Genomic DNA, 16,932 nt, shown 5'->3' with positions numbered 1-16,932 from the left:
GCTGATTAGGTTAGCCTCAAACAATCCCCACTGAATACAGGCTCTACTCCAGATAAATTGTATTACCTTAAATAATCATCACATGCATTCACGATCAGGATGATATGAAACTAGATTTGTACCACAAAGCAGGATAAATGATTTGCCTAAATATTCTGAAATCATTTTAAACTGTTTTAATTGGGCATGGGCTCGTTGACTCAACAACCAAACACATACGTGTTGCTTTCTTAGTGAACCAGAAAAGCAATAGTTATGGTTGTTTATCAAAGGTAGCCTGATTTCTAGTACGCCCCACAGTCATCTTTTTAGGTGCATTCTGTCGATAACGAAAAGCCTGAAACCAATACGTCTGTAGTTTTTGTACACTTAGCTAAAACACATACAATATACAGTAGCAGTCAAAAGTTTGGACAAACCTACTCATTCCAGGGTTTTTCTTTATTTTTACTATTTTCTACATAGTAGAATAATGGTGAAGGCATCAAAACTACAAAATAACACATATGGAAACATGCAGTAAACAAAAAAGTGTTAAGCAAATCTAAATATATTCGATATGAGATTCTTCAAAGTACCCACCATTTGCCTTCATGACAGCTTTGCACACTTGGAATTCTCTCAACCAGCTACATGAGGTAGTCACCTGGAATGCATTTAAATTAAGAGGTGTGCCTTCTTAAAAGTTAATTTGTGGAATTTCTTTCCTTCTTAATGAGCCGAGCAGTGGAAAAAAATAGTGGTCTGGGTCTGTTGTTCATGGTTTGGGCTAGGCCCCTTAGTTCCAGTGACCGGAAATCTTAATGCTACAGCATACAATGACATTCTAGACAATTCTGTGCTTCCAACTTTGCACCAACAGTTTGGGGAAGGCCTTTTACGGTTTCAGCATGACAATGACCCTGTGCACAAAGCGAGGTTCATACAGAGGGAGTTTGTCTCAATCGGTATGGAAGAACTTAACTGGCCTGCACATAGCCCTGACCTCAACCAAATCAAACACCTTTCGAATGAATTGGAACGTTGACTGCGAGCCAGGGCTAACCGCCCAAGATCAGTGCCAGACCTCACTAATGTTCTTGTGGCTGAATAGAAGCAAGTCCCTGCAGCAATGTTCCAACATCTAGTGGAAAGCCTTCCCAGAAGAGTGGAGGCTGTTAAAGCAGCAAGGGGGACCAACTCCATATTAATGACTATGATTTTGGAATGAGATGTTCAACAAGCAGGTGTCCACATACTTTTAGTCATGTAGTGTGTTTGAAATCGTAAAGGGCATCCTCATAATTATCAGTATAAAGCAACTTTATTTCTAAAGACATTCTCCAGCATCATTTATATATTGACAATAAGAATGGTTTCAATTCCAAGTGATATTTGTCAACAGAATACCATAGAAGGTTCTTACACAACCAAAAGTTATGTCATACCTCTCCCAAAGTGTCACACAGCAGGTTATAGTTCATCATATTCCTACTTTCCGAGTTTAAGATGAACAAGGTTCGTCTCAATGATTTGTACATTATGAAATAAATGTATACACAAAAACACACCACCACACCTAAAAGTATTCACAGGGAGCAGGAGAGAGGAAAATCGTTCAAATGAACAGAGGTTGGTTCTTAAACAAGGTTTCTTGTTAATCTCAATGAAGGCTTAATTATGCAAAACAATCCAGTTAGGGAGCTTATGAAGGAACCAGTGTTTTCAACTTTTAATAGAACACATGAAAAGAACCCCCCCACCCAAAAAAGAATTGAATGTATACACAAAAATAAAGTCTGGAGATTCACACAGTCACATGCTGCCCTCAGGGTGGGGCAACACTTATGAAAAGGAGACCATCTCTGTCTCAAATGACACCCTATTTCCCCTGTAGTACACTACCAGAACCCTTAGTGCACTCCACATGGGCTCTGCAAAAAAACTAAACATGTTTCACATTACATGAGGTATAGGGTCTCATTTGAGATTTTCCTACTATAGTTGTCCACTCCACAGTTTGAAAGCCTATCACTGTCCAGTCCATGGCCAGAGCGAAGGCCGATAGACGTCCAGTCAGTGACCAGATCTCAGCCCTACAGTTGAGATGTCAACAGTCAGTGACCAGATCTCAGCTCTACAGTTGAGATGTCAACAGTCAGTGAACAGAACGAAGCTCTACAGTTGTCCACATTCGGTGATGACAATCTTCTTGCTGGGTTGGCCAGTCTTGGTGCCCAGCTTTCCCATGCTGCGAACCACATCCATGCCGTCTCTGACGAAGCCAAAGGCCACATGTTTGAAGTCCAAGTGCTCAGCCTTCTTCAAAGTGATGAAGAACTGGGAGTTGTTGGTGTCTCGGCCGTGGTTGGCCATGGACAGCAGCCCCGGGCCTGTGTGGCGCACGTCAAAATTCTCATCCTCAAACTTGTGACCGTAGATGGATTTCCCTCCTGTCCCATCCTGGTTGGTGATGTCTCCACCCTGAGGAAAGAGGACAATACAGAGACCGGACCAAGCAGAGTTATACATTCTTGCAGAGGTTTACAAAATGTTTTGTGTTCCAAGAGGCACTAACTGTGACCTATGTTTTGGGAAACATGGTATTGAAGGTTATGAAAGCACTTTGGCTCTGATTGTTGTCTGGTTTGAGGCTAACCCCACTCTGGTTTGAGGCTAACCCCACAACTCCCCGCTTCTCACCTGACACATGAAGTCGGGTACGACCCTGTGGAAGACAGTGTTGCGCAGCCCGAAGCCTTTCTGTCCTGTACACAGAGCTCTGAAGTTCTCAGCTGTCTTGGGGACGATGTGAGAGAACAGTTCTATGGTGACCGTTCCCAGGGGCTCGTCGTCAGCGGAGATAGAGAGGTACACCTGGGGGCAGGGTTTGGTGGATTCTTTAGAAATATTATGAAACATTATTGTAGGTGGAGGGGACAAAAGTGGTAGGCGGTCCACCTATACATTAGCAGACAGGGGAAACACTGACCTGGGGATTGGTGTCTCTGGAATGTTCCTGTACCCTGGACAGCTGGGGGGAGGAGAGGGTGGAGGCCTCTGATTGGCTCATTCGACTCTGACACTCACAGAAGATCTTCCTGAAACTCTCGGCCAGCTCCGCGGTCTTAAACTTGGCTGCCAACTGTTCCACCTTACCCTCACCCTCTGGATTTTTTTGTTGTTGATAAAAAATATTTATCAATTCAAATTATATACGAATCAATATATTTATGTAGCTTTGTGTGTGTGTTGCCGAGCTATGTATAGACCTACCTGAAAAGTCAGTAGCTGTCCAGACTAGGGCTTGGTTAGAGGTGTTCATGGGTTTGAGCTCCATGCTCTGACAGATGGTGTGATTGGCACAGACCTTCAGCACCTGCTCCCTCCTCATCAGCACCCGGTAGAACCTCTTATCGGGGTGGAAGAGGATCTTGATGTCTCCCACACCCCTCTCCTTCCACTGGCCCAGGTCTCTCTCCCAGCGGTACAGCTTGGTACGCTCCTTAAACAGGATCTCCTCATCCTCCTCCCCTGACTTAGTCTCCACCTGGACAACACAGTTACATGCAGGTTAATGACGAGACCAAGGGCTCATTAATCAGGAGGGTGTAAGATTACAGAACTCATATAGAAATGTATTGAGTAGAACATGCAAGATTCTCTGTCATATAGATAGTGTAGAGCTGGCATTACTCCACATTCTATGCCTCCACCTAGAACACATTTAGTCAGTTATAACGATGACGTAGAGTCTCTGCTTGGAACTCAGCATTAAAGGAAAGGTTCACCCATTTTGAACGTTATACTGTTTTTGTGCATCTATGAGTGATGTTCTATCGATTCCCTGGGTAATTTCATGTTTTCATGTGTATCAGAGTTATTGTGGTTCGAGCAGGCAGAAATGCCTCCGGTATGACGTAGCACTGTGATAAAGTCGCTCACTACACTGGAAATGAAGAGGAATAAGCCTTTTAGATCGCAAAATCATCTATCATACATGTCAGATTTCAATACTGGCTGATGTCACAACTCGGGAGGATGTCTTCTCTCAATGTTTCCCATGTGCCTTAGAGACTCCACTCTGTAAGGCACATCGATCTGCAGTTTGAACACGGTGAGATTGTAGACTCCTAAATTGATAGTGCAGTTTGTTTAGGAGATTTTACAGCTAACTAACATGCTGATATTATCTTCTGTATTATAGCGTGTAGCTACGTTTGCCCGTAGAAAGAGCATTGCATTGTGGATTTTGTAGACGACTTGAGATGCAACAAATTTCCATGTTGCTACAAACCTTATTATGATGGCAAAATGAAAAATAAATTCACAAAAAATGTTTCTCACATTTTAGTGTTATTTAACCCTGTAAATTAAAGAATTTGTGGTTTTATTTGGATTTTTCCTTTAAAAAGCGAGATTGGGGTAAGGCCCTGCGATAGACTGGTGTCCTGTCCAGGCGGTGTACTTGTACAACAAGCTGCCTCACTACAGAAACCGGTCTGCTCCTATGAGCCGTTCTGGCTCGCACACACCAAGGCTACTTACTTTACTTCATAACATGACATTCCCAGTAAGGGGAAGTGGAGATAGATGAGTAGCAGTGCATTGATAAGTACCTCTGGTAGAGAGACTATGGGTTCAAAGTCAATGCCCACATTATTAGTGTCCCCTTCATCACACTCCTCCTCCCCTCCGTCAGCTTTGGCTGGGTCTGCAGCTCCAAACAAAGTAGCCCCGGCGTTCGCCCACGAGAAGTTGGAATCTAACAATGAAAGATAAAAAGTTAAATGAAATGTTTGTTTTCACTGAAACAAAGCTCAGTTGTCATGGTGACAAATAGAAATCTTAAGAACACACATCATATTGAATTTTCTTCAGTCAATCGTATTCAGAAAACTTAGAAGTACCAACCTTGTTTTCCAAAGGCAAATTCCCCCCCAGTGTTCTGTGCCAGATCAGCAAAGGAGAATCCTTCCCCTCCTAGAGCACTGAAGCCCAATGAGCCAAATGAGTTAGGAGCATCTGTAAAAGAGAAAGTAAGGAAGAGAAGACAGCTCAGTTTGCTGCATTGGTGTCAGAAGTGGGATTGTGTTGCTGGGAGGACATAGAAGGAATTGCCTAGAGTTAAGTGTGGGTAGAATTCAAAAGGCTTTGCAGTGATAAATGTTTCATACCCTGAGTAGTGGTTGTAGTAAATGTAGTATTGGAGTCAGGCTCAGAGGTCTTCTTGGCAGACAGGTCTATAGGGCTGCTGCTGGTAGCTGCAGGAGTAGATTCTGACTGATCTGGAGCCTGTTCCCCGCTGCTGGCAGCAGGGTTTAGAGTTTGACAAGAAACACAACTGCTTGCAGACTCCTCATTTCTAACAAGACACATGTCACACTCCCACTGCCCTGGTTTTTTGCCAAACTGTGCACCAAATCCAAAACCAAATGAGGGGGTTACCAAAGCTGGGGCACTAGCAGCAGGTTTTTCTGAAGGGTTTGGAGTTGTAGCCTGCTCCCTGCTGCGGGAGACGGCAGTCTGCGATGGTGTTGAAGTGGAGTCTGACTGATCTGGAGTCTGCTGCTCCTTTGTAGAGGACTGGACCTCTGCCTCCTGAATGGTTAATGACTGAACTGAGACCTGTTCTTCTGCTGTAGAGGACTGGATGTCTGCATCCTGGATGGAAACTGACTGTTCTGTGGCCTGTTCCTGGCTACCTGGGGTTGGGATGTCAGCCTCCTGAATGGTTAAGGACTGATCTGGGACATGTTCTTCTGCTGTAGAGGACTGGACTTCTGCCTCTTGGATGGTAACTGGCTGATCTGTGGCCTGTTCCTGGCTACCTGGGGTTGGGATTTCAGCCTCCTGTATGGTTAAGGACTGATCTGGGACATGTTCCTCTGCTGTAGAAGACTGGACTTCTGCCTCCTGGATGGTAACCGACTGTTCTGTGGCTTGTTCCTGGCTACCTGGGGTTGGGATTTCAGCCTCTTGTATGGTTAAGGACTGATCAGAGACCTGTTCTTCTGCTGTAGTGGACTGGACTTCTGCCCCAGACTGATCTGAAGCCTGTTCCTGGCTGCTGGGGTACTGGTCTGGGACCTGTTGTTCTGGCACTGTATCGCAGGTGCTGGAGGACACATCCTCAGATGAAACAGGGTCTGAGCTTCTCTCAGCATCCTGAAACACAATAACTAAAACAGTTAACATTTGCTTGAGAGAACCACTTTCAATTTCTTATAACCCAATATCACAAAAGTTGTTTACCTTTGTGCAAACAAATGCATATCATATAATCTCACCAGAGCCTCCTGTGCTTTGCGGAACTCTGTCTCAAAGTCCTCTGGCTTGTCCTTCTCTGCCTCGCTGTCGCTGCCTACACCACAGAAGAAGGTTGAAGGCAGCTGCAGGTTCCTGGCTTTCTGTTCCTCCTCTGGAGTTGGCCTCTTCTCCCATAAAACCTCAACCTCTGGGTCCAGACCTTCAACACCTGCCTCGGCCTGGCCTGCTGAGAGGAGACGAGTGGGGCAGGTTTATTCGTGAAGTAACTTTTGAGGAGAAATTTCACTCCAACCTGTCCTATTCATACCCATCTCTATAGCTGCTTTGGCCATGAAACTTACCAGAACCTGCACTTGCAGCCTCTCTCTCAGGAGGATCCCGGTACAGTTTTCCATTCAGGGCTTTAACTGCTGTCTCAAAGTCCTCATCTGCAATATTCACAGCACAAACTAACGTTAGCAACACTGTCAACTACAATTACCAAACGGTTGCTGATGCAGGTAAAAAAAAAGTTTGAGAGTGTTTCTCACCATCAGTCTGGTCGTCGCTGGTATATCCTGGTTCGTTCTGGTAGCAGAAGAAGGTGAGAGGCAGCAGGAGTTCCCTAGCCAGAAAAGCCTGCTCAACTGTTGGCTGCCTCACATACACCACTTCCACCTCACTGTCGGCCTCCGCATGGGAGGGTGCTATAACACAACACAAATGGTGAGACAACTCAGTCAGGAGGCCCCCTTCCTACAGAAAAGTGTACAGAACAGAGAGACACTGAGAGCAGGAACCGATTAATACAACTATATTCATCTACAAGGGGAATTTGATTTATTATTATTATTGAAAATTGCATCTACAGAAACTGTAATCTGATTCTAAAAGGCAGGCTAACATTTTATTAACTAGAAAGTCACAAAACCATTTCACTAAGCAGATAGGTGCATGTCTAGGGTTAGTTCCTCATCAAAACACATGCATCTAAAATAATTGACACCGTGCATTTCACCACACCGAGCGAGATGTCTCCTGTATCTCTGACAATGCTATTACTACTGAGTAAGTCAATCTCAAAAGCATCATAAACATTAGAACCATGGATCTATAGTGTACATGAGGCCAACCATAGAGGATAGCAGTTATACCATTTCTTCCTGCTGCTCTAAAACCAATTCAAAGATTACTGTCTAGTGGTAGAACAAGTTTTGCTTGTGACATACAGAACATGCTACCGGAGTTTCAACTCTGGCTCTTTCACTGGGACATATTGTAAATCTCTGGAACAAACCGAACCAGAGTGGGATTTGATTTTACACTGTTGCTACACATCCTGGACTACAAATGTGGGTGTGACAGCACATTTCTGTCAGCAAGCATGGTTGGAATCTCCCCGTGTCTCCTTTTAAACAGAGGGAGAAGTACTCTGAATCAGCGTCAACACAACTGGCTGCTACCAGGAACTTAGTCATTTCACCCCTCCAATAGCTAAACAGCTATCCTAACTTTCATCTGTAGAAATCTATATTTCACTAGAGTAAGAGTTAATGTCGAGTATCACACATGGGCATGCAGCTCATTAGGTTTGTACAGTGCATTCAGGAAGTATTCAGACCCCTTCCCCTTTCCCACATTTTGTTAAGTTACAGCCTTATTCTAAAATGGATTAAATAAATAAAACATCCTCCTCAATCTACACACAATACCCCATAATGACAAAGCGACATTTTTAGAATAAAAATGAATAAAACACTTTATTCTTTTTTTAACCCCTTCTTTCTCTACAATTTTGTGATATCCAATTCATATTCACAGTCTTGTCCCATCGCTGCAACTCCCGTGCAGACTCAGGAGAGGCGAAGGTCGAGAGCCATGTTGTTAGTATAATTTAATTATTATATAGGAAACACTGTAACTGATGACCGTGTCAGGGTGCTTTCAACCGGACCACCACAGGAGTCGCTAGAGCACGATTGGACAAGGAAATCCCGGTCGGCCAAACCCTCCCCTAACCCAGATGATGTTGGGCCAATTGTGCCATGGGCCATGGGTCTCCTTAGACTGCTGCGCCACTCGAAAGGACCAGAATTTTTTGCATATTTCATTCAAATAAAAAACAAAGAACTTATTTACATAAGTATTCAGACCCTTTGCTATGAGACTCGAAATTGAGCTCAGGTGCATCCTGTTTTCATTGATCATCCTTGAGATGTTCCTAAGACTTGATTGGAGTCCAATTGTGATAAATTCAATTGATTGGAAATGATTTGGAAAGGCACACAACTGTGTGTGGTCCCACAGTTCATGTCAGAGAAAAAAATCAAGCCATGAGTTCGAAGGAATTGTCCGTAGAGCTCTGAAACAGGATTTTTTCAAGGCAAAGATCTGAGGAAGGGTACCAAAACATTTCTGCAGCATTGAATGTCCCCTAGAACACAGTGGCCTCCATCAATATAATGCTTTATCTTGGCCAGGTCGCAATTGTAAATGAGAACTTGTTCTCAACTTGCCTACCTGGTTAAATAAAGGTAAAATAAAATAAAATAAATAAAAAATCTTAAATGGAAAAAGTTTAGAACAACAAAGACTCTTCCTAGAGCTGGCCCCCTGGCCAAACTGAGCAATTAGGGGAGAAGGGCCATGGTCAGGGAGGTGACCAAGAACCCATTTGTCACACTGAAAGAGCTTCAGAGTTCCTCTGTGGAGATGGGAAAACCTTCCAGAAAGACAACCATCTCTGGAGCACTCCAACAACCAGGCCTTTATGGTAGAGTGGCCAGACGAAAGCCACTGCTCAGTAAAAGGCACATGACAGCCTGCTTGGAGACAGCCAAAAAGGGTCTAAAGGACAGACCATGAGAAACAAGATTCTCTGGTCTGATGAAACCTAGATTGAACTCTGACATGAATGCCAAGGTTCAGGTCTGGAGGAAATCTGGCACCATCCCTACAGTGAAGCATGGTGGTGGCAGCATCATGCTGTGGGGATGTTTTTCAGCGGCAGGGACTGAGAGACTAGTCAGGATCAAGGGAAAGATGAACAGAGTAAAGCACAAAGATCCTTGATGAAAACCTGCTCCAGAGCGCTCAGGACTGGGGCGAAGGTTCACCTTCAACAAATTAGTGAGTAAAGGGTGTGAATACTTAGGTAAATGTAATGTTTATTTTTTAGACATTTGCAAAAATGTCTAAACCTGTTTTTGCTTTGTCATTGTGTGTAGATTGTGGGAACCAACAATTTTAGAATAAGACCAATGTAACAAAATGTGGGAAAAAATCTACTGTCTCTGAAAACTTTCCGAATGCACTGCATGTTCCACTCGTTGCGTGCTGGTTAAGACCGGCTACCAGGCAAGGCCAGACAGGTGCCAGCTGTGTAGGTGACGTGTCACAGAACACACATAGTGTGGTGACAGAGTACCTGGGGGCTCAAATTGGGTGGATGAGGTGCTGGTCCAAAAAGTCTTTGGGTTATCTTTGAAAAGCCTAAAGTCCAATCCTACAAAATAATGGTTGGCATGTGAGACAAACTAGAATTGGGGGTGGTTGGATTAAGAAATGAAGATGTATGAATGCATATTTGGTTAGCTTCAAGTTGCTGAACGTCATTGCATTAAGTAAGCGTAATGGATTAGGCCTATATCAATCTTTCTATATTTCGGTCCTGTCCCATAGAGAATGCTAGAGATATCTTTATATAAGTTCCATTATGGTGTCTGTAAACTCACGGGCAGCGCCATTGAGGCAATTTCCATTATTATTACCTCCTTCTTCTCCTCCTAGTTGGCAAACAAACTGAAAGGGTGCATACTGCCAACTAGTGTTTGCTCAGAAGTATAATTTACTGGCAGATGACTCGGATTAAATCATGTGATCCTTCCGTAACCCATAGGAAGTTCCACCCAGTTGACTACTTTCAGAATGGTGGGGACAGTGAACCACAATATCAACAAAAACGATCAAGAAAGGAAAACAAAAGGCTTACCCTTTTCTGAGATTTTGAATGCAGTTAAAGGCTGGGAGGTCCGACCGCTGTCTTTAACCTTGGAGCTCTCTGGAGAACTATCCTCCTTGGATGACGGTGGGCTGCTGCCGAAAAACTTTTGGAGAGAGTCTGTTCCAAAGAGGAACTTGGGTGGGGACATCACCATCCTGGAGAGGTTGAGAGGGCTATGTGGAGTACCGGTGGAGGACTTACAGTCAGGGGTGTGTAAAGTCTCATGATACAGCTCCGTCCGTTCTGTGGTGGTCTCCTCCAGGATGGCCACAGCAGCTCGTCCACACACGGTTGTCCCCGTCGCTATTGCTTCCTCCTGAGTAAAGGTCTCACTGGAGGCGATTGGAGTGACCAGAATCTCATTCTCTTGGGCAGTTTTAGCCTGGTCAAATATATCTCTGAAGGAGTTAGCCACATCCTTCAGTTTGAATCTCACAGCTAACTGCTCAACATTTCCCTTAGTTACCTCGGCAAAGTCAATAGCGCTCCAGACCCAGGCCTTCTCAGCACCCTTCATGGGCTCCAACTTCATAGAAGATGTGACCCAATGGTTGGCGCAGATTTTCAGGACTTGGTCTCTCCTCATGATGAGTCTTACTCGTTTGGTATCGCAGTTCTGCAGTATCTTGAGGTCTCCGATGCCTCTCTCCTTCCACTGGTTCAGGTCTTTGTCATAGCGATACAGCTTTGCCCTGTGGCTGAAACACACATTTTCATTCTCCTCTCCAGTGGAGATCTCCACCAGGTCTGGCAGGGGAACCACAGGCTCAAAGTACAGGCCGTCCCGCTCCTCCTCCTGGCTAATGTCCTGCTCCTCGTCCGCAGACACCCCGCTCTGGTTCATCTTGGCCAGCGACTTGGCGGGACTGACGACAGGCTGGAAGCTGAAGTTGAAGCCCTCTGTGGATTCTCCAAAGCAGAAGAGGTTCTTCCTGATTGGGCTGCTTTCCAGGGGTAAGGCGTAGACAGAGGTGTCAGCACTGTTGTCCAGAGCCTCCTCTCTCAGGTCATAGTTGTCCCATTCTAAGGTAGGGCCAGTGTTCTCTGCGTGGGGCTTGATATTCAGACCAGAGGTGTTACTGGCTGTCGTGATGTTAGCATGGCTGTCGTCCTCCTTGATCTTGGTTTTGTCATCGGTCAGGAAAGATTTAAGATCTTTCAGGCCGGACTTCATCTCCTCTGCCTTCTGGATGAGATGTGCAGTTCTGCCTGTGTCAACAAGCTTGTGAGGAGTCTGCAGTGGGATGTCTAACAGGAGCCTCTGACACTCCTCAAACTTCAGCTTGAACTCCTCAGCCAGCTCAGGGGTTTTAAACTTGGCAGCGAGTTGCTCCAGTCTGGCATCTCCATCAGAGAAGTCATTAGCCAGCCACATCCAGGCCTTGTCGGAGCCAGCCAAGGGCTTCAGGTTCATGGTGGTGGTGATCCAGTGGTTGGCACACACCTTCAGGACCTGCTCTCTCCTCATCAGCACTCTGAGCCTGCCATTGGTGGCGTTCTTCAGGAACTTGAGGACCCCAACGCCCCTCTCCTTCCACTGGCTGATGTCTCCATCAAACCTGAAGAGCTTCACTCTCTGGGAGTAGAGGGCCTGTTCGTCCTCTTCTCCTGTGACCAGGTCCACTTTCTCTGGCATCTGGACCACAGGCTCAAACTGGATATCGTCAATATCCTCTGTCTTGTATATGCCCTCTTCATCCTGGTCAGCTGAGGTGTCTGCCCTCTGGTTTGACTGAAGGGATGTGAACAACTGCTCACCAGCGCGGGTGAAGCCTTTGAAATTGGAGTCAGTCTGACCAAACTGGAAGTCTCCTTGTGAGTTTTTAGCCAAGTCTGCAAAACTGAAGTCGTTGGGTTTGCCAATGAAGAGGGGATTTTCATCCTGACCCGTCTTGTCCACTGACAGCACTGATGCATATACACTGACACCAGATTCCTTCTCTCTGTGCTGCTCTGCGATATTCTTCAGGAACATTGACGCAGATCCTGAAGCAGGGGTCTGAGTTTCAGCTGGTAGGGTTTCCTTTGCAGTTTCCTGAGTGCCAAACTTAAAGCCACCTGCTGGGATGGGCATGGTGAAAGAGAAGCCTGCAGCACTGGGGGTACTGCTTTCAGCCTGAGGAGGGGTCTCAAACTTGAAGGATGCAGGGGAACTTTTATCAACTTTGCCTGTGCCAAACTGCAAAGAGCTGTCACCCTTGAAGTTCGCTTTAAACCCAGTGCCTGTGGGTTGAGTAGAGGCAGTCCGACTCCCGAAGTTAAAGCTGAAGGATGAGCTGGAAGTGGCGGCTGTGGCGGCTGTGGCTATGCTCTTAAAATTGGGATTGGGCATCTGACAGGAGACACATTGACTAGCAGAGTCGTTGTTTCTGACTAGACATGTGTCACAGTCCCACTGTCCCTCCTGCCTGGCAAACATGGCCCTAAGAGAGGAGCTGCTAGCATTGGGGTTGGGTGTCTGGCAGGAAACACACTTAGAGGCAGATGCATCATTCCTCACTAGACAGGTGTCACAGTCCCATTGTCCATCCTTCCTTGAAAAAGCAGCACCAAAGTCTGACACTGTTGGCTCTGTTGTTGGTGCTACCTCTACTGTTGATTTTGCTGAAGGGTTAGGAGTTTGACAAGAAACACAACTGCTTGAAGAAGCCTCATTTCTTACAACGCATGTATCACAGTCCCATTGCCCTAGCTTTTTGCTGAATTGGGCACCAAATTCAGACCCAGTTGAGAGGGTTGCCAAAGCCGGGGCACCAAATGGCATGGTTGAGGGCTTTGATTCTGCTGCTCCATCTACATCTGTTTTGGCTACAGAGTTTGGAGTTTGACAAGAAACACAACTGCTAGCAGACTCCTCATTTCTAACAAGACACGTGTCACACTCCCACTGCCCTGGTTTTTTGCCAAACTGTGCACCAAATCCAGACCCAATTGAGAGGGTTGCCAAAGCCGGGGCACCAGCAGCAGGTTTTCCTGAAGGGTTAGGAGTTTGACAAGAGAGACATCTGTTTGCAAATGCCTCATTTCTTAAAGTGCATGTATCGCAGTCCCACTGCCCTGGATTTATGCCGAACTGCACACCAAATCCAGAGCCAAATGGCATGGTTGAGGGCTTTGATTCTGCTGCAACTTTTGTGGTTTCTTGCCTCTTTCCAAACTGGGCACCAAAACCAGCAGCAGGTATATAAGTGGTGCCACTGGTTCCAAACGTAAAGGAGGAGGGTATCTGAGCTCCAAAAGACCCAAATCCTTTTCCAATAGATCCTGCGCTGCTGGTGTCTTTTGACGAGTCAGCTCCAAATCCAAAGGTAAATCCTCCCACTGAAGCTGCCCCACTAGTAAAGCCTTTGATGTCAGTAGCCGGTGCGCTGTCCAGCTTTGATGGGGCATTAGGGTTGGCAGTCTGGCAGGCAACACACTGCATAACTTTAGCTGCATTTCTTACACAGCACACATCGCAGTCCCACTCCCCGTACTTCTTTGCAAATTGGGCAGCAAAGTTTGTCGCCAATGGAGCAGAGAGTTTAGGAAAATTATTTTTCCTATATGACTGATCTTGCTGCATTTTTGGAGATTTGGGAACGATCTTCTGAGCCTCTTCAAACTTTGTCTTGAAGAGCAATGCCTCGTCTTCCGTTTTGTACCGGATTGCCAGTTGCTCAGGCCTTGGTTCCTCATCTGCATAATCAACAGCATTCCAGACCCAGGACTTGTCAGATCCAGCATTTGGTTTCAGGAGCATGTCTGGCGTGATGTAGTGGTTAGCGCAGATCTTCAGAACCTGCTCCCTCCTCATCAGCAGACGCACTTTCCCTGATGTATTGTGCTTTAGGATTTTGACTAAGCCGATACCTCTCTCTTTCCACTCTTTTGTCTCCGCATCAAATCTGAACAGCTTGGCCCTGTTACAGAACATCTCCTCCTCTTCCTCCTCTCCAGTCTTCACGTCTACTTTGTCAGGGAGGGGCACAATAGGCTCAAAGTGAGGCCCATCCTCGTCCTCCTCCACATGAGTGCTGTCGTTATTGCTCTCGGCTCCCTTCTCCTCCTCTGCTGTGTTTGCCAGCCCAAATACCGGCGTGGTTACATCAGTGAAACTAAATGGCTGGTCAAATTTTCCAAACAGGTTTGGTTTGTCCTGGATCTGGATTGTGTCAGCAAAGGAGAACTCAGACGCACTTTTAGGGCCAAAGGTAAAAATCCCTCCCTGACTAGGAGGCTCTTGTGGCTTCCCCTCTGAGGGACCCTCAGATTTGGTGGGAATGTCTGACGTCAGAAGACCTAACAGGCTCTCATTGTTTTTGGACTTGAAGGTGAAGTCCCCGTCATTGGATTTAAAGTTGGAGTTGAATTTAAAGGCAGCGGATGATGGAGTGGACTGGGCGACTATTCCAGCACCAAAGCTAGGCAACTTAGGAGGCTCAGCAGGGATCGGCTGGCCAAAAGAGATCTTCCCAAAGCCCACAGGCTTCCCCTCGATGCTCTTTGGTGGTTGGACAGGTACAATGGAGGGCTTGGTGAAGTAGCCAGGCTCTGGGAGGGGAGGGTTTGTGGTGGGCTGAGAGTGTCCGTAGTATTCCTCACTGTATGGGGAGAGTAGACTGGTTGCTGGTGACTCGAAGCGGAGAGGGGCGCCGAAGACCTGATCTTGAGGAGGGTAGATGCAGGCTGGTGTTGACTGTAGGGGAGGTGTGTTTGTGGGCTGCTGGTAGGCATACATGTGCTGCTGGGGTGGCAGGCGGTTGATTCCATACACAGGAGCCTGAGACACAAGAGAAAGAAAAATGTATTCAAACTAAAACCTGTGCATTTCATATTTGCCACTGAAAAGTAGGGCTGGGCAATATCAAATTAAGTAAATTAATTCCAATGTATGTCTTTGCGCAATATTCCAAATGCCTGTATTGCAAGAATCAAGGTTTTTTTGTACTTTTCCTTTTTATAAAGGAAACGTCTCGTCTCCTTCGCTTCTTCTGTACACCCTCCCATTGACACCAGAGATCTGCATATAATGACGAGATGCACGTCTCCGCCCTAACAATGGGAGTTGGTGTCACCAAGGCAGGAAGGCATGCGACAAGCTTAGGCCCACAATAAGCCCATAGAAACGCATTTGGCTTATTTTGAACAGACTTTGCCTCTTCCTCACAGAATCACAGGCACACACACCAAGCCCCTCACGAAAACAAAGATGAGAGATCACATCTTCCTCCCTGAGGAGCTGTTTTAACTCACTATTTGCATTTGACGTCTGGTCCAACAGAATCGGTCATATGGACACCAAAACACATTGAGAAATGATTTTACCATAATAGAGATGTTAAAACGAGAGTAGCCTATCAATGACCATTGATTCTGGAAAATGAATGCTCAGTTTGTCGCATGTGGCATTGCGGTATCAAGTACCGCTAGCAGCATTTTAGCCAAATACTTTTATACTAGCTGTCTAGTCTGTGTTTTATAAATGTGCAATAAGCATAAAACACAACTGTATAAAGAAATTTCAACTTGTTTCTGAGGCCACTCGATTTCAATATCTGAACAAAGTGGACAAGCTAACATGCTGTTCAAACAGTTGGAGATGGACAGAAGGGTGTGTTGATAATCCAACTGTTCTGCCTTCTTAGCTAGAAAATAGATCCAGGTTAGCTAAAATTTAAATATAAAGATTAGCTAACTAGTCACTAGCACATGGGCTTGTGCTTGAGATGAATTGAGACCTTTATTAATTTTCTATAGCCTAATGCCTGCTACAAGAAGTTAGTCATTATTAGTGAATGTGCATTTTGCATGGTTCTGGTTAGACAGATCTGTGCTTACAAAAAGGCAGGTTAAATCATTTTGATAAAATATTACATTAGTGGGTCTTATTTTTATTTATTTAACTAGGCAAGTCAGTTAAGAACAAATTCTTACTTACAATGACGGCCTACACTGGCCAAACACAGACGAAGCTGGGTCAAATGTGCGCCGCCCTATGGGACTCCCAATCACGGACAGTTGTGATGGAGCCTGGATTCGAACTAGGGACTGTAGTGATGCCTCAACCACTGAGATGCAGTGCCTTAGACCGCTTTGCCACTTATGATTGTGGACGCCCTATATTTAGCCGAGGTATAACTTCACAAGCCCTGAATTCATTAGATTATTTCTGACTGTTTGAAATGCAGTGTATTTGACCTTTTAACTGTACAAAGCTTACTTCGAGAACTTTTTTTTTTTTTAGATATACGTACTAGTCAACTGTTTGGACACATACTCATTCCAGGGTCTTTCTTTTTTATATTTTCTACATTTTAGAATAATATTTAAGACTCTTCAAAGTAGCCAACCGTTGCCTTGATAACAGCTTTGCACACGCTTGACATTCTCTCAACCAGCTTCATGAGGTAGTCACATGGAATGCATTTAAATTAACAGGTGTGCCTTTTTCATTTGTGGAATTTCTATCCTTCTTAATGCATTTGAGCCAATCAGTTGTGTTGTGACAAGGTATGGGTGGTATACAGAAGATAGCCCTATTTGGTAAAAGACCAAGTCCATATTATGGCAAGAACAGCTCAAATAAGCAATGAGAAACAGTCCACTATTGCTTTAAGTCAATCTGGAAAATGTCAGGAACTTTGAAAGTTTCTTCAAGTGAGGCCGCAAAAACCATCAAACGCTATAATGAAACTGTCTCTCATGAGGACCACCACAGG

General features: G+C 45.3%; 1 protein-coding gene across 6 annotated transcripts in view; it reads right to left on the bottom strand.

Annotated features, from left to right (window-relative positions):
• Positions 1-1,284: 1,284 nt before the first annotated feature.
• Positions 1,285-16,932, bottom strand: part of LOC110501703 (E3 SUMO-protein ligase RanBP2) — a 33,972-nt gene continuing 18,324 nt past the window's right edge. For 3 of the 6 annotated variants that reach the window (XM_036959059.1, XM_036959063.1, XM_036959062.1), the window contains exons 19-30: positions 10,220-14,993; positions 9,656-9,733; positions 6,780-6,935; positions 6,591-6,677; positions 6,270-6,475; positions 5,157-6,147; positions 4,894-5,004; positions 4,599-4,744; positions 3,256-3,529; positions 2,972-3,147; positions 2,683-2,856; positions 1,285-2,463 (exon numbers count right to left, since the gene is read on the bottom strand). In XM_036959059.1, coding sequence (XP_036814954.1) covers positions 2,158-2,463; positions 2,683-2,856; positions 2,972-3,147; positions 3,256-3,529; positions 4,599-4,744; positions 4,894-5,004; positions 5,157-6,147; positions 6,270-6,475; positions 6,591-6,677; positions 6,780-6,935; positions 9,656-9,733; positions 10,220-14,993 — 7,479 coding nt within the window. In that variant the 3' untranslated portion in view covers positions 1,285-2,157. The remainder of the gene's footprint in view (positions 2,464-2,682; positions 2,857-2,971; positions 3,148-3,255; positions 3,530-4,598; positions 4,745-4,893; positions 5,005-5,156; positions 6,148-6,269; positions 6,476-6,590; positions 6,678-6,779; positions 6,936-9,655; positions 9,734-10,219; positions 14,994-16,932) is intronic. The other 3 variants (XM_036959060.1, XM_036959061.1, XM_036959064.1) reach the window with 3 other exon arrangements.

Source organism: Oncorhynchus mykiss, chromosome 22, assembly GCF_013265735.2.
Source record: "Oncorhynchus mykiss isolate Arlee chromosome 22, USDA_OmykA_1.1, whole genome shotgun sequence".
NCBI classification, from domain to species: Eukaryota; Metazoa; Chordata; class Actinopteri; order Salmoniformes; family Salmonidae; genus Oncorhynchus; species Oncorhynchus mykiss.
This window is presented reverse-complemented; position numbering and strand designations above follow the sequence as displayed.